Below are 27,643 nucleotides of genomic sequence, written 5' to 3' on the forward strand. Positions count from 1 at the left end.
TTGTAAGTTTGACCTACTTTTCCCAAAATGTAATGAGATCCATTCTGGGTCACTGGCAATCTATAAAGTCAATTTTGTATGAATTCAGCCAATAGTTTTGCTTTTAGAGACATTTGAAATTTTGCCCATTATGAGTAAATGGGGGTGGGGGGTGGGGGGTGGGTATTTTACAAATTCATAAGAAATTGTAACTTTGACCTACTTTTCTCAAAATGTAATGACATCTATTCTGGGTCACTGGCAATCTATTTGGACCCATTTGGACGTTCAAAGGCTCCATAGTTACCATGGAAACACTGTCATCTTCTACAGCATTGATTCACCAGTAAAACCAATGGAGTTGGATCAGTGACAGTGGATGGAAATGCTGGGTTTATGTTCAGTTAATGATACATTTCACGGAAAAAGTATTTTTTTTTTTCTGAGCTTTTACAAACATCTACATGATCAGTCAATTAAACATAAAAAAAAAAATAGTTGATTTTCACCGGAAAATTTTCAGAGGATTTTCAGAGGATATTAGAATAATATAGAATAAATGGTAAAAGATCACTTAGGAGAGGTTAAGTAGAGAGAAACTCATTTGGGAACTGACACAAAAGTTACACTGGGTCCTTATGGGTTAAAAAAAAAAAAAAAGAAAAGAAAAAAAAATAGGAAACAGGAACTGAGGTCGCTGCACCTCCTCCTGTCACTGTTTATGAGATGTAGAAATCGGACTCGGCTGCTCCTGTGTGTTTTCAAACAGGGTAAGGAGGATAGGAGGGTAAATGACTGATGACTTTACATATATATTACTATATATGCATGGTGACAATAACTACAACCAGAACTGAGTAAACTGGGCAGAAGAGAGGGGAAAAAAACCCAAAACACAACTGTCACATCTCCTGTCTACTCTGCTCTCTCTCTCTCTTTCTTTCTCTCTTTCTTTCTTTCTCTCTTTCTCTCTCTCTCTTACTTCTCAGCCACACCTCCTCATTACTCTGCCTGTCACACCTCCTCATCAGTTTATCACTCTCACCTGTGAGCCCGGCTGGGCTCATTAGGTAGAGGGTATATATTCACCTCTCACTTCTCTGTTCTCTGCCAGATTGTATCTACCACCGTGTGTTACTCTCCAGCGTTTTCTCCTGTCTGTTTTTCTGATCCGGACCCTGTTAGTTCCTGACCTGCCCTGCCTGCCTGCCGCCTGGAGATTCACCTGCCCGCCTGTTAGACCACGTCTCCCTGTCTGAGCCCCCGGTAACCGACCAGCCCTGTCTGACCACGTCTCTCCGCCTGACCCCCGGTTAACTGACCTGCCTTCTGTCCTCTGGCCTTGTCTCCTGCCTGCTCCCCTCTGGACTCGTCTGGATCTCCTGGTTTCGGACCCCCGCCTGTCTCTGGTTAACCTGTTGTCTGTCCCTTGTCGGTTGCTTGTCTGCTTCCTAATAAAGACTGTGCTCACCGAGCACCTTAAACTGCACTTGGGTCCTCCGTTGTACTTGTTTCACACAACAATGAGATACATAAGACCTATGAAATGAAGAATATAAGAAAGCATGAACAAAATGTCGTATACCACATTCAAAATATACACAAAACCCAATAAAAGTCAATTCTAAAACCATACATAAAACACTAAAATAAGAACATATAAAACACCTCCATTATTTTAAAAGGTACTAAAAATAAAATAACAATGTTCCTTAAAAATATTTCAAAGCACAACCAGATTCAATTAGAAAAACATCTACATCCAGATTTATCCTTTTCCCATTCATTTAAAAGGACTTTATTACTATTCATGGGATTGTGAATTATGGTGGTAATATCAAGACTCATAATGCGACAATAATATTGTTGTTATTTGTCATTATTAGCCATGGACAGAGAAAGTATGTAGAGGATGAGGGGTTGGGAAGAATGGGCCATGTTTAATGCTTTTGAAACGGAATGTTCAAAACGTTCAATCTAACTTAAATCTGCATCAAAAATTATAAATAAATATGCAACAAAATTAAACAAATAATACATCTACTTCAGCAAACATAGACTATACATACATGCTTGTTTTTATCATGGTAATTTAAGCTTGGCGTGTTTGTGGCTCGTGTTAATATTAGAGCGTTGTCATTTATCAAATGCATAAAAAAAATTCCAAAGAACTGCAACTGAAAAACCATGTTGCAATATCCTGAATTTACTCAGCTACACATCTGTCACTTTGTCGTCATTTTCTAGGAATTTTGTTTCATGCAGAATCTGCTGAGACTTGTCGAAACATTTTGTAATCTTTGTCCCATTTTCATGTGACCATAGATATCAGGGAGTGTCTTTGTCACCTTCAATAAAACATGTCAGAAGCAAAAAAAAAAAAAAGACTTAAAGGTCCCATATTATGCAAATCTCACTTTGTGAAAGTTTTCTTATAGTAGTGTGTGTTGCAGTAGCCTCATTATGAGGTTCGAATTTGAAAACTGTCTGTTTCCTCCCTGCCTTGCAACACCACATTTTGTGAAAATGCCTACTCAAACGGCCGAGTTTGAGTTGGGTCCGCTTATGACGACATAAGCGGATTTAACTCCTCCCCCTGACTGTGCCCCCACCCTGCATGGAAAGGTAAGCCCCACCCTGGCAAAGTACAGTCTACTCTCGTTAAACCGCCCGCCGTTATACCGCCATTTTCGCTCACCGCCGACCAAAACCATTGCACAAAAATCCCCAACGCATTATTCCATTAGCTACCGCCATTTCCACCTATCGCCATCCGCCAGCCCAGTTCCATGCACAAACAACACTTATACCATTGATTTCCCGACCGTTATCCCGCCAGCGTGATTGCCATCGAGTACACATAAATTTTAACAATGCACTGAAACAAATGCGCCAGACGCTGATCGCGACAAGCTACAAGTAGGCCTACGGAACGGCCACCGTTCATGTATCGCAGAACACTCAGTAGGTCAGGATGTCGGGAAGAGGACGTGGGATTAAGCCAAAGCCTCAAGATGATGGGGTGTCATTTCCCGACACGGTATAATAATGCTTAAAATGTTTCCCCACTTTAAATGATCCCTTACAACATAACAGAATCAAGATTTATTTAGAAACGCAATTAGAACGGGTTAACGGAGGCAGCATAGACATCATATAGTAAAGACATGCACATTATGGACGCAACCCGTTGTAACGCCATTTTCGCTATATCGCCAATTTGGCCGTGAACGGAAGTTGGCGGTATAACGAGAGTAGACTCTACCTCTTGGACAACAAACATGGCGAAGGTAAGACACGCAAGTTGTGGTGTTGTTGGCTGCACACACCAACACGAAAGTTTATTTTTGCTCCCCACTTCCGAGCCTCTCTGTAAAAAGTGGCTGGATTCTATCTGTGATGGTCATGTACCAAACAACATTCCCAAACGCTTGTATGTGTGTGCCCGGCATTTCACGGACGAGTGTTTTTCGAACATGGGCCCATACAGCTCCGGCTTAGCACAAAGACTCCGAATCAAGAAGGACGCAGTACCAACGCTTCGTGACCCAAGTACAAGTGTGGGAGATGTAAGTTCTTATCATTTTTTTGTATCTTTACTGCATAACCCTACATTACGGATAAGCTGGTGGTTGTTGATGTGTACGTCTAACGTTAGCATGGCAGCTAACATAGCTCGGTTACTGCTGCTAACGTTTGCGTCCCCGTTAACATGCAAGAGCTGATAATATCAAGAGACATTCAACAGAACTACTTTGAACACGGGCCTTTTGTGGTTGGCATCAGTAGAGTTAGCATCAAGCTCGTTAGCAGCTGCCTGCATTAGTGGCGGCAGGCGTCTTTCCGTGTCAGGTCCACGAACCTGACACAACACCACCGTTTTCCGTCGGGGCTCAATCACGCCTCAAGGCAAAGAAAGCCAGTGTTTGGAAAGATGTTCTGTCTGAGACATGTGTATTGTAGGCGAGAGAGCCATGGCTTCACAGTCAACATTAGCGCGTAGTACCGCTAGCGTAAGCCGCGTCCTCTCCCAGAGAGGGGAGGGGGAGTGGGCGTGGACAGATGCGTTCATTTGCATACCCGGAAGCAGGCCCAGAAACAGCCTGTTCTGAGGAGGGCTGGTGAGAGTGACTTTTTTGACCGCTGAAACTCCGAACAAAGGATGATTTTGGGGCGAACAAACTTAAATACTATGTTTTTGGGCTTCTGAGACCTATATGACGTGACTGAAAAATAGCATAATATCGGACCTTTAAGATGTATTTAACCCTTTCATGCACTGTCCACTCCAGTGGACAGTTCTTCTCCAGCTGTTCTCTTCTATATTAATGGGTTTTGTTGTTTTAGTTCCATATCAGCCAACACAGTGGACACTTTTGCACCATCCCATACACTGACATTCAGACCATTACTGTAACTTTGCTGTTCTTGATAAACCTGATCTGCAGTAACATGTTTGAGTGTAAATCAATTGTTATTTGTTAGACAAGAAGGTTTTTTTTTTTCATATTATCTCCATGAAGTGAGAAATAACTAGCATTAGAATATGTTAAAATGTGAGAAGACATCAGATTAGCAGCACTAAAAATGTTTTTATTTCATTGTTTTCATATTACTTTCTGATATTGGGTTTTAAATATATGTTTCTTTACTTCAAAAATTAAATGCATGGCTATTTTTGTAACTCCATAGAAAAAAAAAACTCAATCGCATTGTTTTTTTCATGTCTAAGGAGGAATAAAAACACTGAAGAAAAAAATCTTGACTAAGGTTCTCACAATTAACGCATGAAAGGGTTAAAGAGACCAGTTCCCTCAGTTTGATCTCCTGTAAGTTGCATAAGATAAGATAATAGATGATATCAAGATATTATCACTTATATTACTGTAAAAGAACAGAAAAATGACTTTGTTTGGTGGAAGACAGACTTTTATTTCTTATGTCTTATAAAAAACAATAAGCTACTGGAGATTGAGGTTTACAGTTATTTAACCCTTTCATGCACAGTGGTCACTCCAGTGGACAGTTATTCTACAGCTGTTCTCTTGTATATTCATGGATTTTGTTGTTTTACTTGCATATCAACCAACACAGTGAATACTTACGCACCATCCCATAATACACTTCAATTCATACTGTTACTGTAATATCCCTGTTCTTGATGAACCTGATCTGCAGCAACATATTTGATTGTAAATCAATTGCTAATTGTTATTAGACTGTAATTAACAGTATTTTTTTTTTTTAAGTTGTTGTGTTTTGTTGTTTTTTGCGTATTATTTGAGTGAGTAATAACTACAGTATGTTAAAATGTGTGAAAACATCAGATTAGCAACATAAAAAAACATTTCTTTCATAGTGTTCACACAGTATGACAGTAAATACATGTTTCTTTGCTTCAACAATTAAATGCATGGTGTCCAGCTCAGTGGATATTTTTGTAACTCCATTGACCTAAAATTATTTTAACATCCTTGATTGTTTATATTTTCAGTGCAATTTTTGTATTTCACAAATTCATCCCAGGGGCTGGACTGAACCCTTTGGCAGGCCGGAGTTGGCCCCCAGGCCACATGTTTGACACCCCTGTTGTAGAAGATGACTGTGTTTCCACGGTAACTATGGAGCCTCTGAATGTCCAAATGGGTCATATCTGATGACCATGAAAAGATGACAAACTGAATTTAACATCAATTATTTACATGTATTGATAGAATTAGAGGATCAACAGGTATTAAACAGTTTAGATCAGGAGATGAATTTGGTCGATGGTGGATGTTTGGGTGTTTATGGGTCAATATAGATTAAAGATAAACCAGCGAAAGTGACAGTTTTGCCTTTGGAAACAAACGTACTTGAGTACAGAGTGTACAAGTCTTATCTTTAAAGTGTTTGCACATAGAAGTATATCATTAAACCTGTTCTGCATAAAAGACACAAGTGACAGACGTTAGCAATCTAAGAGGAAACAAAGAGAAAGAGTCACACTGTTTATACTAATCCAACAATACAATGAATCTGAAAGTGTTGTTTTCCTGTGTGTAAATGTCTAATAAATCAGCCTAATGTTCATTTAGATTGCCCAATCCAATCAGAAGAACTGATTTATAATGCAGTGCTTGTGACAGTTGTGTGTCTCAATTCAGGTTTTGTTGTGTGTTGTTGTAACTGCTCTTTGCTGCAAACACACACATGTAGTAATACACATAAATGTACTCAGTATCTGGATGGATTGTAGGTATATGATATGTACAGTATTATACCATTCCATTAACCCTGAAAGACCTGGAATCATTTGTGCTGTAAAGTTGTAATTAGATGTTTTAGACTTTTAAACTTTTTTTTTTTTTTTTTTTTAACATCTGGCATTCCCTAACTGATTTATTACCATTTACTGTAATATTAACATTTGATTTATTTATTTTTTTTTTGTAAAAATCTAGTATATTCTTGTATTTCATTTAATGACTATGCAGATATTTATTAAAAAAATTGATGGTAAATTCAAAGGTTTTCTTTTTTATATCGCAGCAGAAATCTCTGAAGCAAAAGTTATTTATTTAATTTTTTTGTAAAAATCTAGTTTATTCTTGTATTTCATTTACTGACTATACAGATATTCATAAAAAAATTGATGGTAAATTCAAAGTTTTTTCATATCACAGCAGAAATCTCTGAAGCAAAAGTTATTTATTTAATTTTTTTGTGAAAATCTTATATTTTCCTGTATTTCATTTACTGACTATATAGATATTCATAAAAAAATTGATGGTAAATTCAAAGTTTTTTCATATCGCAGCAGAAATCTCTGAAGCAAAAGTCATTTTATTTAATTTTTTTTAATTTACAAAATATATCATTAACTTAACATAAAAGCTACAACCATTGTCATTTGTTAAACTATATGGGTTTTATTGAGGAACTGATTTTGCAGAAGGTGACGGTGTTTACTTTATTTTTTGCACTACATTCATATCAAACCGTATTTGCACTCTCCTTTTAAACACTTTTTTTAAATTCAAATTTATATGACTGTTTGTTTTACGCGTATGTGTATGTTTATGTGTATGTTTGTTGCTGATAACACTGTGAATTTCCCCATTGTGGGATCAATAAAGGAATATCTTATCTTATCTTATGTATCCTCTGAACACGTGGGCCACATCTGATGCTGCTGAAAACCTGAGAAACTGCAATTTACGTGAATTATTTCAACGTATTGATCGGATTAGTGGTTCAAAAGTTATGAAACATTGCAGATCAGTCGTTTTTATATGTTTGTATATGTATATGTTTACTGCTGACTTATTACCATGAACCTTGTGATAGATATATATGTACTTATATTATTCTCTGTTTTCACCTAGTCAAAAACTGTTTCTTCCACCTACGCAACATCTCCAAACTCAGATCTATGGTGTCCACAAATGAGCTCGAGATGATCGTTCACGCTTTCGTATCTTCTCGCTTAGACTACTGCAACAGCCTGTTTACATGCTTAAACAAGAAGGAGCTGGCCCATCTACAGCTTGTCCAGAACTCTGCTGCCAGGCTCCTGACCCGCACAAACAGGAGAACCCACATCACTCCCATCCTTAAATCTCTCCACTGGCTCCCTGTTCTATATCGTCTTCATTTCAAAATTCTTGTGCTAACTTTCCGGGCCCTACATGGCCAGGCCCCTGCATACATTGCTTCCCTGATCCAGCCCTACAGCTCGACTCGTAGCTTGAGGTCTTCAGGACAGTACCTGCTGATGGTTCCACGGACCTGTTTTAGCACACGCGGTGACAGGTCTTTTAAAGCTGTGGCACCACGTCTATGGAATGACCTGCCTCTACACCTACGGTCCATGGACTCTGTAGAGAGCTTTAAGAAACACCTCAAAACCCTCCTGTTCAAAAAGGCTTTTTAGTCTCCCACCTGACCCAGGACCACCACAGACTGATTACACTCTATGTATTCATCATAACGTACTCCATGTGTCATCCCCCCCCCCAGTCTCTCTATATCTCTATCACTCTCTCTTTTCTCCTCCTTTACTCTCTCTCTCTCTCTTTAACCCCAACTGGTCAAGGCAGACAGCCATCCTTCAGGAGTCTGGGTCTGCTCGAGGTTTCTGCCCGTTAAAGGGAAGTTTTTCCTCGCCACTGTCACCAATCACAAGTGTTTGCCCCTGAAGGATTCTGTTGGGTCTCTGTAAACTTAATTTGATTCTGATTTGAATTGATAAAGCACTTTGTGACTCTGTCTGTGAAAAGTGCTCTATAAATAAAATTTACTTACTTACTTACTTTTTACATATTCAAAATAAATGATCATTTACATTAAATCAACAAGTGACAAAGTTGTTACACACATTAGAATCACTTTATTTGAACAAATTCCAATAAATATCCATATCAAAGAACAAAACCACCAAGAATTGTTGAATTTATTAATATAATTGACAAGAAATAACAAATTGGAGATAAACTCAAATCATTCCCAACCTCATTTTGTATTTTATTTGCTTTTCCTTCTCATCAGATGCACTATTTTCATGCATTTCTTACCCTCCCCCTGACCATCATAATGTAATTCATCCAAAACAGTCTTCATCTTTCAACCTACAACTGAATCTCTCTAGACCTGTTATATTTATTTATTTCTCCTCCAGTCTTATTTAAGTACTGCTGTCTATCTATCGCAGTTGGGCTCAGATAAGTACATCATATTATTATTTCAATCAACACAGTTAAACTTACACACAGCTACAATAAAGACTCAGATTACAAACATGTCACAGAATGCACCTCAGATATCGACTGTATTATAAGTGAACATCTTCCAGCATGCACGACAGATATAGACAAATGTATTTATATTCAAGGCTGTTACAGAAGGGTTCCCTCTTTAAATAGTAATGCTGTTCTCTATTTGGTTAGGGTTCAGATAGTAGTAGGGAACATCCAGCAGCGCGTTTCTAGCATCAATGGTGTCGGTGAGAAGGATCAGTTCTCGGTGAAATTCCTTCATGAACTGCTTGGGGGTGGGCTCGTCAAATCGCTCCTCGGGGAATGTACCCAAGGGAACCTAAGAAAAAAAGACATGAAAGTCACATTTTTACAGTCATGGAAAAAATTATAGACCATCAAAAGTCATCAGAAACAATGGTTATGCAATCAAATACTAACTCCTGTGTGCAAACTCCAGCACTTTGGTTGAAAAATGTATAACTTTGATAAAAATACAAACAATATTTTCACATATCCCTTTAAGGAGCTCTGCCACTGGGCAATGATCAAATACTCTGAACTGATTTAGTACATTATATTATTATCTACTGATGTTGTGATTTGGGGTTGTTTCAGTTGGTCGGGTCGAGGTTCAGCAACGTTATGTGGCCAAAAAATTAGGTCAGCGACAACGTGACTATACTAAATGAACATCAGTACATTTTTTTTCTTCCCTGATGACACAGACATATTCCAAGAAGAGCATTAGACATTATTTTCATACATGTACTGGCCTCCACAGAGTCCAGACCTGAACAATATGGGGAGTCTGGGATGTAATGGACTTAACACAGTGGTCTGACTCTCCCATCAATACAAGATCTTGGCAAAAATTCATGTAATCACTAAAAAAAAATGTTGGTAACACTTTACTTGAAGGTCTAGTTTATAATGCATTAAGCGCACATTCATAATGCATTTATAATGCGTTATAAAAGTCATTACAACAGTTTATGATCATGTACAACAACTTATACCAAGGTTAATAAAGTATTATAAGTGTAGGCATAATGTATTATAAATTCAGCTTTCATAATGTTTTATACATCCATACCAAAGCAATGTGAAGGAATTTATTTTTTTGGGTGGAGAACTTTTATTGGGTTTTTTTACTGGTCCCTATACCCATCTATTTTAGGGATTTCATATTTATTAAAAAAAAAAAAAAGTATGTGTTTGAATTAAAGATTTAGAGCTGCCACATTATTTTTTATTTATGTATAAAGCAACATGTAACACTTCTATTTACTGTCTCTATTCTTTTAATGTTTTGTTTTTGCAAAATAAAGTGTTATTAAGAACAGTTTGATGTATAATTTTTGACTTACACTTTACTTAGAGCCAGCAGATACTGCTCATACGTCATCATACTTGTGTTATAATATCATACAATTGATAATGTGTTCCATAACCCAGGACTTGAGATTCTTCCTTCAAACACTGTTGTCACTTTGGTATGGATGTATAAAACATTATGAAAGCTGAATTTATAATACATTATGCCTACACTTACAATACTTTATTAATCTCGGTATAAGTTGTTGTACATGATCATAAACGGTTGTAATGGCTTTTACAATGCATTATAAATGCATTATAATGTCTTATGAATGTGCGCTTAATGCATTATAAACTAGACCTTCAAGTAAAGTGTTACCAAAATGTTCTAGCAAGATGATACCACAGGGAAAGCCCCCTTTAACCAAAACTAAAGGCAGTTTTATAAAATATTGTTAAACTTCCTTGTTTTATCCAGGCAGTGTATAAAGCAGAAAAGTGACAAATTAAAAGAAAAACCTCATGAGAATTATCTCTTCCAGGATGACAACACACACATCCACTGGACATAAGGATGATAATATTGTGATATTAGATCTGAACCCAGTTGAACACCTTTAGAACTTTCAGACTGATGAACACCAGAATAATCAAAACATCAAATGAAGGAATATCTGAGTGCATGTGGTGGAATAACAGCTCACTAAAACCACATCATGTTGATTTTTCGTTAATTTGTCACACATAAAATTATTAGACCATCAAAAGTCATCAAAAACAATGGTTATGCAATCAAGTACTAACTCCTGTGTGTATCATGTGACTAAAACAGACAGTCTAGTGTAAATGATAAAAACTGAGGAATGAGAATCTGGACAGCATTTGCTCCAATATTCATGTTTCATCATTTATTATTAATCACTCAAAACCTCATCTAAAATCATATTTTATCTCAGGACCTATTGTGTTTAGTTAAAAATGGCTTCCATATAATGAAGTACATTTCTAATGTTTTAATTCTGCACTTTTATATTTTGTTATTCAGTCACAGAAAAAAATATTAGACCATTAAAAGTGACCAAAAACAGTGGTTACGCAATCAAGTACTAACTCCTGTTGAACTCCTCCATGGAATGAATAAAAGCACTGTTTTTGTCAGTACAACGACGTAGACATTGATGTAAGAACTGAAGTGATTTGGGTTATTATCAAGAAAACCATGGAAAATGAATAGATATCAGCTCTGAAATTAAACTCTTATCATCTATTTTTGTTGTTATCATTAAATTTGTCCAAACAAATGTACCTTTAGTTTTACCAGACATTAAAATGAACAAGAAATTGAAGTAAACAGGGGGGGGGGGGGGGGTGTCTAACTTGTGAAATATACATTTGAAACTTACGAAGTCTTTGTATACAAGTGAAAGCATCCAAGCCATTCCCACAAAGCTGACGGTGTCTCCAACGTTGGGGACAGACTCCAAAATGTCCCTCTCAGTCGACTGGCCCTTGGTGTGTGGAGGAGATTTAACCAGGAGGAGGGATCCGTTGGGCACCCAGGACAGGTAGTCGAACTGCAATGCAATGATTTAAGAAGTATTACTTAAAGACCAAAACATCTACTGGCCACAAAAATCATTTACTGATGTAAAAAGTTCAATAACTGTTGATCCATGAATCCTATCAATACATATAAATAATTGGTGTAAAATGTAGTTTGTCATCTTTTCATGGTCATCAGATATGACCCATTTGGATGTCCTGAGGCTCTGTAGTTACCGTGGAAACACTGTCATTTTCTACAACATTGATTCACCAGTAAAACCCATGGAGTTGGATCAATGACAGTGGATGGAGACACTTGTTTTTACATTCAATTATTGATATCTTTGCCAAAAAAGTCACTTTTTCTTTTTTTTTTTTTTTCTGTTTCTGATATCAAAACCTTTGAGTTTTTATAAACATCTGCATAATCACGGAATTAAATATAGGAAAATATATTATTTACACTGAAAAATGCAAAATACAGAAGATTATATAATCATAAATGGCGATAAATCACTTAAAAATGATTAAATATAAATAAAAATCCATTTGGGAACTGACGTAAAAGTAGCACTGGGTCTTCATGGGTTAATTAATGTTCATATTAATGCGTTAGTGATCACCTACAGGTTGAGGAAGGAACGGAAGCTGGTTACAAACTAATCAAGAAACTGTTCAAACATCCCATAATGTTCTTTTGTGAACAGGAAAGTAAAAAGTAATAGTGAGTGCAGAGATGTGGTTATTTGGTGTCCATTTGGACGTTCAGAGGCTCTGTAGTTACCATGGAAACACTGTCATCTTCTACAAAATTGATTCACCAGTAAAACCCATGGAGTTGGATCAATGACAGTGGATGGACACACTGGGTTTATGTTCAGTTAATGATGTATTTTATTGAAAAAGTCACTGTTTCCTTCATTTTCTCTGTTTTTGATATAATAACCCTCAACTTTAATCTGAGCTTTTATGAACATCTACATGATCAGTCAATTAAATATAGGAAAATACCAGATTTTCACTTAAGAATGCAAAATACTGAACATAATATTCTAATAAATGGTGATAAATCACTTGAGAAAGTTAAAAATAGAGGAAAAGAATCATTTGGGAACTGACATAAAAGTAGCACTGGGTCTAGTCACTGCTTTAACCCTGAAAGATGTAGAACTATTTTTGTGGTGACTTTAATTCTTGTGAAGTGATTTTATTCCCTCTGCATTTTACTTTTTTTTATGAAAATCATCATATATTTTCCTACATTTAATTTACTGATCATGTAGATGTTCATAAAAACTCTGAGTAAAACCAAGGGCTATTATATCAAAACACAGAAAACTAAAGAAAAAGTGATTTTTTTCAGCAAAATATCTTTAACTTAACATGCAGCCACTGGCTTTATTTACGAATGAATGTTGTAGAAGATGATGGTGTTTACACATTCACTACGGAGCCTCTGAATGTGCAAATGGGTCACATCTGATGTCCACAAAAAGCTGAGAAACTGCACTTTACCTGATTTATTTACAAGCATTGATATGATCAGTAGTTATTAACCCATAAAGACCCAGAGCTACTTTTGTGTCAGTTCCCAAATGAATTTTTCTCTATATTGAACCTTTCTTAAGTGGTTTATGACCATTTATGATAATATCATCATCTGGATTTTGTGATTTTTCAATGAAAATCAAGTATTTTCCTGTATTTAACCCTTTCATGCATAGTGGTCACTCCAGTGGACAGTTATTCTCCAGCTGTTCTCTTGCGTATTCATGGGTTTTTATTGTTTTAGTTCCACATCAGCCAACACAGTGGACACTTATGCATCATCCCATACACTGTAATTCATACCATTACTGTAACTTTGCTGTTCTTGATAAACCTGATCTGCACTAACATGTCTGAGTGTAAATCAATTGTTATTTGTTTGAAAAAAAAAAGTGTTTTTTTGTTTGTTTGTTTTTTTGCATATAATCTCCATGAAGAGAGTAATAAATAGCATTAGAATATATTAAAATGTGAGAAAACATCAGATTTTATTTCATTGTTTTCATATCACTTTCTGATATTGGGTTTTAAACACGTTTCTTTACTTCAAAAATTAAATGCAAATAACTCCATGAAATAGAAGAAAAAAAAACTTGATCACAGTTTTTTTTCATGCCTATGGAGGAATAAAAACACTCAAGAAAAAAAAAATCTTAACTAAGGTTCTCATAATTAATGCATGAAAGGGTTAATTCACTGATCACATAGATGTTTATAAGAACTCAGTTTAAAGTTGAGGGTTATTATATGAAAAACCGAGAAAACTGAAAAAAAAAAAAGTGACTTTTACTGTAAAATTTATCATTAACTGAACATAAACCCAGTGTTTCCATCCACTGTCATTGATTCAACTCCATGGGTTTTACTGGTGAATCAATGTTGTAGAAGATGATAGTGTTTCCACGGTAACTACAGAACCTCTGAACATCCAAATGGGTCATATCTGATGACAATGAAAAGACGACAAACTGTATTTTACACCAATTATTTACATGTATTGATAGGATTAATGGATCAACAGGTATTAAACATTTTAGATCAGTAGATTTTTTTGGGTGTCAGTGGATGTTTGGGTCTTTATGGGTTCAATTTTTTATGCCAGAAGATGCTTTAGGTCTCTGGTGGCTGTTTTGGTCTTTGAAGGTTAAACTACTAAAAGGAGATGTATTCAGCCTATACTCTTTTTTTTTTTAAACAAATAAATAAAATATGATTAATGATTTCACTTTCCAGAACTATCCTTTCCTCCCCTCTACCCCTTCTCTCACCTGTCCATTGTTTACAGCAGCATGTTGACCAGATGAATAGAAGATAATCATAGTGATGAACTTAATCACTTCCTCAACTGTGTTAAAGCTGTCTGGAACCCCTGAAGGCAACACAGTCAATTAAAGGTCATTTAAGGTGCAGCATTCACTGTATGGGAACTTATTTAGAAAAATCCAAGTTACAAACCTGTTTCTTTCTTGCTTAAGAAGCCATACTTGAATATTTCACCGATCCAGTCCTGCAGCTCAACGTCTTTAGTCACCACGTCGTCTGAGGGGTAGTAGTACTCGACCATCTTCCTGACGAATCTGGTAAATATTTAAACACACTGATTTCACTATAGAACTAGAAAAGCACTCGGAGAGCGCAGACCTCCGCCAAGCGCAAAAATTCCCCACATAATCGGTGATACAAATCCTACATTTATTTTTTAAAATAAAATCCGCCTTCTGGATCAGATCCGGATCAGCCTTTGAAATGTGATAGAGGACCCCATTGTCAATTCCTGAGTTAAATTTCATGAGTTTTGGTCAATAATTAAGAGAGATATTGGGAAACGTCAGTCACGTCTGTCAGTCTGTCAGTCTGCCCCAGGGCAGCTGTGGCTACAGATGTAGTTTACCACCACCAGAGGGAGAATGTGAGAGCGAATGAATAATGGGTCAATAATGTAAAGCGCTTTGGGTGTCTAGAAAGGCGCTATATAAATCCAATCCATTATTATTATTATTATTATTATTATTATTAAATGAAAATTTTGGCCCCATTTACCACAATGTTAACGAAAATTTCAAAGTGATCCAGAATCCAGGATTTCTTCCGGATCACCCCCAAAAGTTAATCATTTCTTCCTTATCCCATTTCCAACAAACCCTGAAAATTTCATCAAAATCTGTCCATAACTTTTTGAGTTATGTTGCACACTAACGGACAGACAAACAAACAGACAGACAGACAAACAAACCCTGGCAAAAACATAACCTCCTTGGCGGAGGTAACAATAACACAAGGGGCTCTCTGTAGTAGCTGTACTTTCAAATAGTAGAAAAAAAAATCTAAAATCTAAAACAAAACCATTGGAGTGTTTAGAAAAAAAGCCTGTGATGTTCTGCCAAAGATGCCAGTGTATTGGATTGTAAACTGAATATATTTACACCCATGCGCCATTGCATTGATGTGACCACTAGAGGAAGCCCTGTTGGTGTCCCATGCTGAGAAAAACTAACACCTCTGAGTCTTCGGCCAAAGCATCATAAAAGTGACCACATGGAATCAGAATCATATATAAGCAACTTTTAGAGTCAAACAAAGTGATGAAAATTAGAAGCACTGTTGTTGTTTTCATCACTGGACTCGGCTGTAAATCATAAGAATGGATTTGATGAAAATGGCAGCATTTATTTTCCACAGTTGAGTTTGATTATAAAGGTATAAAGTCACTGTGCGATATTGTTATCTTTGCTAAGTTGGATGTTTGTTGATCCATGGTTCAGACTAAACTGTGACAGTTCTGACCTTGTTTGGATAATTCCAAATAGATCTTTAGTACAGCTCTTGACAGCACAAACTGGAAGGAAAACAGAAGGGATCTGTGGGGTATTGTAATTGTTTTGTCGTCTGTCTGTTCATTCAGTGACATAATCGTATTATCTGAAGAATGCATTGACATATCTGTATCAAATTTATACTGTGGATGCATCTTGGCATCGAGCAGAAGAATATTGAAAATATGTGACCTTGACCTGCTTTTCCAAGGTCAAATGGAGACATGACCCCTTTGTTGGGGTGCTATGTTATGTTATAATATTTGAGTACTTTCAAATATAAATATGTATGTAATAGGTTTTACACAAAGACAATCTAATCTAAATTATAGAGCAGTAACTTTCAACAGAATCTTACGATGGCATATTAGGGCCACATAAGAAAAAAAAAAAAAAACGCTTGTTGCTACGAGAATAAAGTCGTAGTTTTAAAAAACTCATTATTTAACAAGAATGAAGTCATTATTTAACAAGAATAAAGTCATTAATTAACAAGAAAAAAGTCGTTAATTAATGAGAATAAAGTTGTTATTCAATGAGAAAAAACTCATTTAGCGAGAATAAAGTCGTTATTTAACAAGAATAAAGTCATTATTTTACGAGAATGAAGTCATTAATTAATTAATTAATAATTAATTAATTAATCTAAGGACTTTGAAGTGAGTTTGCACATATTTGGGTTTGTTGTAAGAACCGAACTGATTTGCAGCAGATTGCCTCTTTTGTGGAGGAGAAACTGATGAAGTGGTCAGCTATAGGGCTATCAGTGGAAACAGCAGAGATATGCAGAGAGGGTTTGGAGTTTCTGAACAAACTGTGGGGATGCTACTCCGAGTTTTTGACTCCAACAGAAGGGAAAGTTGCTGCTTCGCTTGTTGCCTTCGCTGTAAAACCGGAACTCTGTCAAATTTTCAAAATGTTACAAGTTTAATCATAAAAGTATGACTTTATTCTTGTTAATCACCGACTTTATTCTAGTTAATTAACAACTTTATTCTCATTAAATAATGAGTTTTTTTTAAAACTATGACTTTATTCTCATTAAGTAATAACTTTATTCTCCTTAAATAATGGCTTTATTCTCGTTAAATAATGACTTTTTAAAAAACTACAATTTTATTCTTATTAAATAACGACTTCATTCTCGTAGTGACAAGCTTTTTTTTTTTTCTTATGTGGCCCTAATACGCTGTCGTAGAATCTTACACTATATCTGGCTGAAGGGTATTAAAAGTGCGCAGCAGGTTATGTTACTGTGGCTGTTTTGTGTCTATAAACAGAGCTTAGCTAACAGAGCTATGATGTAAACTATCAGCTGATGCAACAGGTGAAAAGTAGAAGACACTGTTATTTTGACCAACTGTCAAAATTAGCATCTATAAGTTTTGGTTTGAAGAAGAAATTTTGATGATCCCATAATACAGATGTGTGTAAACAATTATCTTTATACTTGTATACAGTCTGTGGCTACATAGCATTGATTCATTAGTGGGTTTGGTCCCAAGTTGGCTCTGGTACCAGACTTCCAGCTGCTGTTGAGGGTTTGGAACATAAATACTACAGAGAACGTCATTCAAAACATCGTCACGATTCTGTTCCTGTTTAACCCAGAAAGACCCAGTGCTAGTTGTGTCAGTTCCCAAATGAATTTTTCTGTTTATTTCAACTTTCTCAAATCATTTATCACCAGTTATTAAACTAATATCCTCTGTATTTTGCATCCCCCCCCCAGTAAAAATCTGGTATCTTCCTGTGTTTAGTTTACTGATCATGTAGATGTTCATAAAAGCTCAAATTAAAGTTGAGTATTATTATCTTAGAAACAGAGAAAACTGAAGAAGTGACTTTTTCAGCAAAGATATCAATAACTGAACTAAAAACAAGTGTTTCTATCTACTGTTATTTATTAAACTCCATTGGTTTCCCTGGTGAATCAATATTGTAGAAGATGACACCGGTTCCATGGTAACTACGGAGTCAAATGGGTCACATCTGATGACCACGAAAAAAAGAAAAACTGCATTTTGCACCAAGTATTTACAAGTATTGATCAGATTAGTGGATCAACAGGTATTGAACATTGTAGATCAGTAGATGATTTTGATCACCAGCGGCTGTTTGGGCCTTTATGGGTTAAATGAGTCTTTTGGACCTGACCTTTTATTTCATTCTGTTTCTTTGTGATCACCTGTTGATTATGTCCCACAGCTTCAAGCCATCATCTCTGTAGTAGAAGTTGGGGATGGAGTCCAGTCCTCGTTCGGTGATGTTTTCCGGAACAATCAGGTTGGAGTACTTGAGTTCGTTCAGACCTCTTCTCATGAGCTCCATCAGCCCGTCATACCCAAGTGAGCTCTAAAAATCAACAGCGTGTAAAGAAGCCATCAGACTTTCATCCATCAGATCACATGACTTTTGATATGACTTAAGAAATGGAAATGGTAAAGGAGCGTACGATGCTCAACGGTCCTGTAGGTGAAAAAAGACTGTTGCGGCCTTTGACGTTCGTGTAGATAATGTAACGGAAGTGTGGGATGAGCAGCTGCACAGAGAAATGAAAATGAAAATTTACACTTGAGTCATATTTAATTTAATGAGTAGTGAACAAAAAATTACACATAAGTACACTTTCTTTTATTTTTTATTTTTTTTAGCTCTACCTTGAAGATGGGATGGATCACAGGCAAGCAGCGCATGGTTGCAATGTTGTAGACCTCTGCCAAAAAGTGAGTTGACATGAGGTGGTAGATTGCTTGATGGTGATTGAAATCTGCATTTTTAAAGAACATCTTGGCGAGTAACCAGTCTGTCTCAGAGTCACTGGGCAGAAAAATGGGATTCTTCTCTGAAGGCTCTTGATACAACTGGAATGAGAACAAAAACAACATATTTTGTTATGAGAAACTATTCTAGCATTCATATTTCCAGAAGTATTTTAATGCATCATTTATTGGGTCACTAGTAAAGGGAAATTAACCCATAAAGACCCAAACATCCACCAGTGATCAAAACAATCTACTGATATAAACTGTTTAATTAAAAATAATTGGTGTAAAATGCAGTTTATCAGTTTTATATCATAATCAGATATGACCCATTTGGGCGTTTAGAGGCTTCGTAGTTACCATGGAAACACTGTCATCTTCTACAGCATTGATTCACCAGTAAAACCCATTAAAGGCTAGTGAAGGATTTTGACCCAGAAGTTTTTTAACTTTAACCAAACCAAGTAACTGAGTTACTATACTGTTCCATTAATATTTTTTATCCATCCATAAAAAAATACATGTATGCCTATGTCTGTGTTTTTCAACCTTGGGGTTGGGACCCCACGTGGGGTCGCCTGGAATTCAAACGGGGTCGCCTGAAATTTCAAGTAATGGACAAAAAAAACATGAAACTTTCTAATAAAAAATATATGGTGCGTTGACAGAGACAATCCCAATCTATAAAAGACATGACAAACTGTGAGGCTCAAACGGAAGCACTGTGGTTCTGTTTATCTTTCAAATGTTGGTTGGTTTCAGATGCTGCAGCTCTTTCATAATTCATAGTTTGAGTTCTTGTTTGTTCAGTATTAATTGTCAGCCTTGTAAATCCAAGCTGGACTGACTGTACATACCCAAGGAAAATCAAATTCTCACTCTGTGCAGTAATCTACACCTGGCTTTTCTGCCTCTGTGTGAAGCCTGCTACCAGACGTTAGTCTGGTTTTGTCTGTCTTTTATGTTTGTCACTTCCTGTTTTATTTTGTTAAACTTTCCTCATGTGTCTTGTCTGTTGTCTTTACTTCCCTTCCTGGTTCATGTTCACCTTTTCCCTGATTACCTGACTCCGCCCTGATGTGTGCCACCTGTGTCTCGTTGTCTTCCCTCCCTTTTGTGTATTTAAACTCTGTCCTTTCCCCTGATCAGACGCCAGTTCGTAATCTCTCGCAGTTTACTTACCAGCGTTTTGATCCTGTCTGTTCGTTTGCTTACCTGTGCTTCGACCCGTTTTGTCATCCTGTTTTGCCTGTTTTTGCGTGCTCCCTGTCGCTTTTGTCTGCCTCCATCGGCCTTCCTGGTTTTTGACGTCTACGCCTGGTTTTTTGGTACGTGAGCTTGCCTTACCCTTATGTCCTGTTGCCTGTCTGTTTGCTCTCCCGTGCATGACCTGTTTCCGTCCCTGACCTCCCTCTGCTTCTCCCTAGTCGGGGTGCCAACTCAAAACCCGGAGCCTAACCGTGGGTTCGTGTCCCTAGCCCGGAGAACGAATCCCTCGAGGACCTCCTTGGCATCTGTCCTCAAGATCCTGTTCATTATCATAATCTATTTATCTGTACTACCTGTACACAATAAACTCTGTAAACTTTTACTTCCGCCTCCTAGTTCTGCATTTGGGTTCTGGGTCCGTACTATCAGCATCACACTCTGTCTATAATAATATACATTTTATCGACTACATGTCCTCTAAAATTAATGTTTATTTGCAACATAGTAGAGCAAACAATTACATTATCAAAAACAAATTAATTTTAGTAAAAAAAAATGTCTCAGTCTTGAATGTCTGGGGTCGCCAAAAATTTATGATGTTAAAATGGGGTCAGGAGCCAAAAAAGGTTGGGAACCACTGGTGCATGTTGTAATTATATATGTATGTAAACATGAACCTTGAATGCACCTCCGCAGAATCATTGAAAAAAGCAGGACAATAAAGATTAACAAAGCAAAACCACCCAAGAAATATACAACACATACATCTCCTGTGAAAAACAACAAAACAGGAAATCCTACTGGGAGTAAAAAACATTTAATTTTCTCTTTAACCCATAAAGACCCAAACAGTCACCAGTGACCAAAATTATCTACTGATGTAAAATGTTTAATAACGTCTGAACCACTAATTTTATATAATATTAATATGTTCATATTAATATGTTGAAATAATTGGTGTAAAACACAGTTATTTATCTTTTCATGGTCATCAGATATGACCCATTTGGACGTTCAGAGACTCTGTAGTTACCGTGGAAACACCGTCATCTTCTACAACATTGATTCACCAGTAAAAGCCATGGAGTTGGATCAATGACAGTAGATGGACACACTGGGTTTATGTTCAGTTAATGATAGATTTTAAAGAAAAACAAACTTTTTCTTCAGTTTTCTGTTTTGATGTAATAACTTTTGAATTTACTCTGAGCTTCTATGAACATCTACATGATTAGTGAATACAGGGTGGGGAAGCAAAATTTACAATATTTTGAGGCAGGGATTGGAAGACAGTGTATGACCAATTAGTTTATTGAAAGTCATGAGAATTTATTTGCCACAAGAAAATGTACATAATAGAAAATGTTTTTATTCTATGTGTCCTCCTTCTTTCTCAATAACTGCCTTCACACGCTTCCTGAAACTTGCGCAAGTGTTCCTCAAATATTGGGGTGACAACTTCTCCCATTCTTCTTTAATAGTATCTTCCAGACTTTCTCCTAATAGTTTTGCTCATAGTCATTCTCTTCTTTCCATTATAAACAGTCTTTATGGACACTCCAACTATTTTTGAAATCTCCTTTGGTGTGACGAGTGCATTCAGCAAATCACACACTCTTTGACGTTTGCCTTCCTGATTACTCATATGGGCAAAAGTTTCTGAAAAGGTATGGATAATAGTGTTAGGTATGATTATGACATCAGTATATGTTTGGTTTCAAAACAACTGACGTAGTGCCTGCTGAGAAAAAACAACTAAATGTTCATTGTAAATTTTGCTTCCCCACCCTGTATATATTGGAAAATACCTGATTATCACTTAAAAAACACAAAATAAAGATGACAATTTTAAAATAAATAGTAATAAATCACTTAATAAATATTGAATATAGAGAAGAATTAATTTGGGAACTGACACTGAAGTAGCACTGGGTCTTTATGGGTTAATCCCCTCCTGCAGTCTGAATACTGGGGTTATTATTACCTGTATTGCAATTGGCATCAGATTCCTCTGTGGGTTCAGGTAGAACAAACACAAACCAGGAGTCACGGGGATGGGTTTACCCTCATAGGATCGAGTTGGGATTCGGTCCATTATCTTCTTATCAGACAGGAATATATTACCTTTCTGTATGAGAAGAATAGAGTAGAAAGATGAGGAAAACGTCATGATGTAGCAGCCGTTTTAGTAAATTTAGTCACTTTATATGAGATTTTTTTTCTTTTCTTTTTTTAAAAAATTATTATCTTCTTTTTTTTTTTTTTTTTTTAAGGTTCGCAGAACCAATAGGGTCTATTAGTCTGCACTGGTATTTACGGTTGATTATTTAACCCTTTCATGCAATTATGAGAACCCTGGTCACAATATTTCTGTGTTTTTATTGCTCTTTAGGCATGAAAAAAACATGCGATTTAGTTTTTTTTTTGTTTTTTTTTTTAAGGAGTTACAAAACTGTCCACTCAGCCGGACCCCATGCATTTAATTTTTCAAGCAAAGAGACATGTATTTAAAACCTAATATCAGAAAGTGATATGGAAAAGTATGCAATAAAAACATTTTTAATGCTGCTAATCAGATGTTTTCCCACATTTTAACATACTCTAATACTAGTTATTATTCATTTCATGGAGATAATATGCAAAAAAAAAAACCTGTTTTGTTTTGTTGATTTACTTCCGACACGATTTTCAAGCTAATTTTATCTTCCGTACTGCCGAACTTCAGTCTGTGAGTATTTGAAATATCGTGGAACAAATCTGTGGAATAATCTAAGACCGGAACTTCAATCAACATCTACTTTATCATTGTTTAAAAAGCATCTGAAAAGGACTTTAATCAATGAAAAAATGTAAGGCTGTATATCACTGGATTTGTATTTGATGATTTGTAATGTGGATTACATTTTTATTGTTTTTACTTCAGTTTATTATTTCAGTTATATCATATTTTTTAATTCTTTTTTTGTGTATTGTTCATGTCAGGGGAGGTATTCACGTAAGCCTTCTTTTTTGGCTTCTAACCTCTCCTGCACAATTTTGTTACTTGTTTGAATGTTGTTGGGTTTTTTTCCATCGCTGTTTTTATTTTGTGCAAATAAATAAACTAAACTAAATAAACTAAAACGTGTCACTGCAGATCAGGTTTATCAAGAACAGCATAGTTACAGTAACGGTATGAAATGCACTGTACGGGATGATGCGTAAGTGTCCACTGTGTTGGCTGATATGGAACTAAAACAATAAAACCCATGAATATACAAGAGAACAGCTGGAGAATAACTGTCCACTGTGGTGACCTCTGTGCATGAAAGGGTTAAATGCATTTATTCGTAGTTGCTTCAAATGATCTTGTATTTGTGCACTGATTTCTTTATGTTTGTCATATTACACTTTGGATGTGGGCTGATGTCTGTGGTACGCTGCAAATGAATTGCCTAGATGGGATAAATAGTTTTCTCAATCTGAATCTGATGTGCAGTTAACAACCCCTCCTTTATAAACCAAGATAAGCTTGTCTTCTTCATCCTTACCTCCATTTCCTCCTTCAGAGTGGTTCCCTCCTCCAGGAATGGCTTCACCATCTCATCAGTGACTGGGAAGTTTGGGGGAAGCTCTGAGCAGCGAACCATCACCCCAGGGTTGACTCCGTTCAGATACTGGGATCCATAAAAGGCATCTTCCCTCCAGTGCTCTGTTACATACTCTGGGAGAACAACCACCAGGTAGATCATTATTTTCACATGTAACATTGAAGATTAAGGATTAAATATGTGCTTATCTACCTCTTCGTCTCTACCTGAGATTTGTGTCTTTTTGCGCCAGAATATTTTGGTCATGTCTTCAAAGCTTTCCCACTTTTTAGGCGATCCAAACAGCCCCTTAAGCCCCAGTTCAAGACCGCTGATGAGAATAAGAATACACAACGATTAAAACCATACTAATACATGTATATGCATCTGAAAATTAATGTTCCGTAACAACAAATAAGACAAACTCTGAATGACAATAAGAATGTTTTAATTTCTATTAACCTTTAAAGACCTGAACAGCCACTGGTGACCAAATGCATCTACTGACCTAAAATGTTTAATACCTGTTGATCCGCTAATTCTATCAATACATGTAAATAATTGGTGTAAAATACAGTTTGTCATCTTTTCGTGGTCATCAGATATGACCCATTTGGATGTTCAGAGGGTTGGTAGTTGCCGTGGAAACACAGTCATCTTCTACAACATTGATTCACCAGTAAAACCCATGGAGTTGGATCAATGACAGTGGATGGAGATGCTTATTTTTACTCCGCCCACCTAAGGGGAGGCAAGGGTTTTTTTTTGGTTTCTTTCTTTCTTTCTTTCTTTCTTTCTTTCTTTCTTTCTTTCTTTCTTTCTTTCTTTCTTTCTTTCTTTCTTTCTTTCTTTCTTTCTTTCTTTCTTTCTTTCTTTCTTTCTTTCTTTCAAAGGGGAGACAAGGGGTATTGTTTTTGCTTTGCTTGTTTGTTTGTTAACACTCTAGCAGCAAAACTATTGTTTCAATTCATACCAAATTGGGTTTATGCATTGCCGGTGACCTAGAATAGATGTGGTTACATTTTGGGAAAAGTAGGTCAAAGTTCAAAATTTTTATTAATTTTTTGAATCTTTTTTTTTTCCCATTTACTTATAATGGGCAAAATTTCAAATGTCTGTAGCAGCAGAACTATCTGTTGAATTCATACCAAATTTGGTTTATAGATTGCCAGTGACCCAGAATAGATGTTAGTACATTTTGGGAAAAGTAGGTCAAAGTTTAAATTTTTAATGAATTTTTGAATTCTTTTTTTCTCCCATTTACTTGCAATGGGGGAAATTTCAAATGTCTATAAAAACATCAGTTTTGTTTCAATTTATTTCAAACTTGGCACATATATAGAGGCAATTGATATGCTGACATCAGCACATGCATAGACATGATGACATCAGCTGGATCGATGCTAAAACAAGCTACAATACATGCGAGAGGTGGGGTTTGTTGTGACTGGCACCACTTATGTTCAATTGTTAATATCTTTGCTTTAAAAGTCAATTTTTCCAGTTTTCATTGTTTTTTTTAACATAATAACCCTCAACTTTAATCTGAACTTTTATGAACATCTACATGAGCAGGAAATTAAATACTGGAAAATATGTGATTTCTACTGAAAAAATGCTAAAAGCAGAGGATAATATGAGAATAAATGGTGATAAATCATTTAAGAAAGGTTAAATGTAAAGGAAAATTTATGTGGGAACTGACACAAAAATAGCACTGGGTCTATATGGGTTAAATCTGTAAAGAAGATGACTCACATCCATCTCTTAGTGTCCATCATTTCATCGATTTTCGACTTTGAGAGGCGGATGTCACCTGGAATTTCCGTTATATCTCTGAAATTTGTGAAATATGGGATTCCCTTTTCCTTAATTTCATACCTGAGGAAGGAAAAAGAAATCATAAGAGAACATAAAGAAGAGCAGTAATATTTTTTCTTCCATAAACCACAACTTCAGACCTAAACGCACCCATATATGTTCTTTCTCTGCATCAGTTCATTCTTCCTGTGTTCACTCAGTATTGGATGATCATCCTCAAAGATTTTCATGGCTGAAAATGACAAAATCCAAAAGGTTATATTTGACCCAAACTAGAGCTGTCCAAAGTCAAAGTGTTAATCACAGCAGACCTCTGCCTCCTCTCAGCTCCACCACCTCTCCACTGTTCATCCATCGGAAACAGGGGAACAGGATGACGTCTCCTTCTGGAGTTGTCACCACCACTTTGGAGAAGTACCACTCATTTTCTGGGAGAATAATATTCGGATCTTTTTCGACTTTGATCAGCAGGATGCGTCCCAGAGACAAGGGGGTTGTTATGGTGTAGGTCCCAGTCTGGAAAAGAGGAGAGATGATACTGTAAGTTTCACAAATACATATTTTAACCCTAAGTTTCTTGGCTTTTTAGCAGCGTACTACCTCAATATTCATTCATACAATCATTCTGGGAATAATGATTATATGTAATATATATTCATCTGTGAGTATTAATCACCCTGTGCACGAGAATTATTCTGTAAATATTCAACCACCCTGTGCAATACATTTTTACAATTTTAATATTCTCATTTTTATTTTTATTTTTTATCCTTTTTTAATCTTCATATTTGTATATAGAGTTAACTGCACTGTCTTGTAGGACTTTATCTTGTATGTATTTTGTACCTTATATTTTATCTATAATTACCCATTTGCACTGAAAAAGGAGAAGCTCTTTAATCTCATTGTACATTCAGTATACTGACAATAAAGGACATTCTATTCTATTCTATTCTATTCTATTCTATTCTATTCTATTCTATTCTATTCTATTCTATTCTATTCTATAGTTATTCTATTCTATTTTATTATTATTCTATTCTATTCTTCTATTCTATTCTATTCTTCTTCTATTCTATTCTTATTATTATTTTTACTCTATTCTATTCTATTCTGTTGTATTCTTCGATTCTGTTCTATAATTATTCTATTCTATTTTTTTATTCTTCTATTCTATTCTATTCTATTCTATTCTATTCTATTCTATTCTATTCTATTCTATTCTATTCTATTCTTTTATTCTATTTTATTCTTCTTCTATTCTTCTATTTTATTCTATTCTAATTCTTATTTTTCTTTTTCTTCTCTTCTCTTCTCTTCTCTTCTCTTCTCTTCTCTTCTCTTCTCTTCTCTTCTATTCTATTCTATTCTATTCTATTCTATTCTATTCTATTCTATTCTATTCTATTCTTTTATTCTATATTCTTCTTCTTCTATTCTTCTATTTTATTCTATTCTAATTCTTATTTTTCTTTTTCTTCTCTTCTCTTCTCTTCTCTTCTCTTCTCTTCTATTCTATTCTATTCTATTCTATTCTATTCTATTCTATTCTATTCTATTCTATCAGATATGATCCATTTGGATGTATTATGAACATGGAAACACCATCATCTGCTGCAGTGTAGATTCACCAATAAAACCCATGTATTTTGACAAATGGCAGTAGTTATAGACACTTATATATATCTCCATTTAATGATGTATTTTGCTGTAAAAGCCACACTTTTGTCCGTTTTCTCTGTTTTTAATAACTTTTGAATTTACTCTGAGCTCTTATGAACACGTACATGATCAGTACATTAAATATAGGAAAATACCTGAAAATGCAACATCATCCTTAGTCTACATTATTAGGTGGAGACGCTGACAGAAACTATAGTTTGCATGTGCTTAAATTACCGTCCCACTTTGAAAGTTGAGGCCGAAGTTGCTCAGCTCAGTCCGTTCACTTTCTCCATTTGCTCCAATTAAAGTGAGGAAAACGTAATCCCACGTTCCTGCAAAGTCCATGTCCCCTGTTGTCACGTCCAGCTTGTACTTGGCCATGGTCAGGCAGTGAAAGGTGCTTATGGACAAAACAGAAATAAAGTCTCAAATTACAAGCACATGATGACGATTTAGGTCATTCTTTTTGTTTTTATTTTCATTTTTATTATATTTAACCCTTTAAACCCTTAGTCTAAAATGGTCCACCTGGATGTATTTTCTTATTTTGACTATCAAAAGGTTAGAAAATATGCTGTGAGTGAGTCTGTTTGCCCATTTTATCAGAACACTTTTTTTCCCCAGATCTTTCAAAATCTAGCAATGATTGACAATTTACTGCTTGTTATAATCCT

The 27,643-nt window shown here is 35.8% G+C and overlaps 1 protein-coding gene across 1 annotated transcript; it reads right to left on the bottom strand.

The window, feature by feature from the left end:
* Positions 1-8,660: 8,660 nt before the first annotated feature.
* On the bottom strand, positions 8,661-27,350 carry LOC115415146 (hydroperoxide isomerase ALOXE3-like). The gene is made up of 14 exons (XM_030128620.1): positions 27,204-27,350; positions 25,616-25,820; positions 25,455-25,536; positions 25,242-25,364; positions 23,711-23,814; positions 23,445-23,617; positions 21,899-22,042; positions 18,601-18,804; positions 18,396-18,482; positions 18,129-18,295; positions 14,583-14,704; positions 14,396-14,496; positions 11,438-11,608; positions 8,661-9,054 (listed from the first exon to the last, which is right to left on the bottom strand). Exons 1-14 carry the CDS (start codon positions 27,348-27,350, stop codon positions 8,875-8,877), a joined length of 2,010 nt encoding a protein of 669 aa, XP_029984480.1. The 3' UTR covers positions 8,661-8,874.
* Positions 27,351-27,643: the final 293 nt, after the last annotated feature.

Source organism: Sphaeramia orbicularis, chromosome 24, assembly GCF_902148855.1.
Source record: "Sphaeramia orbicularis chromosome 24, fSphaOr1.1, whole genome shotgun sequence".
Lineage (NCBI taxonomy): Eukaryota > Metazoa > Chordata > Actinopteri > Kurtiformes > Apogonidae > Sphaeramia > Sphaeramia orbicularis.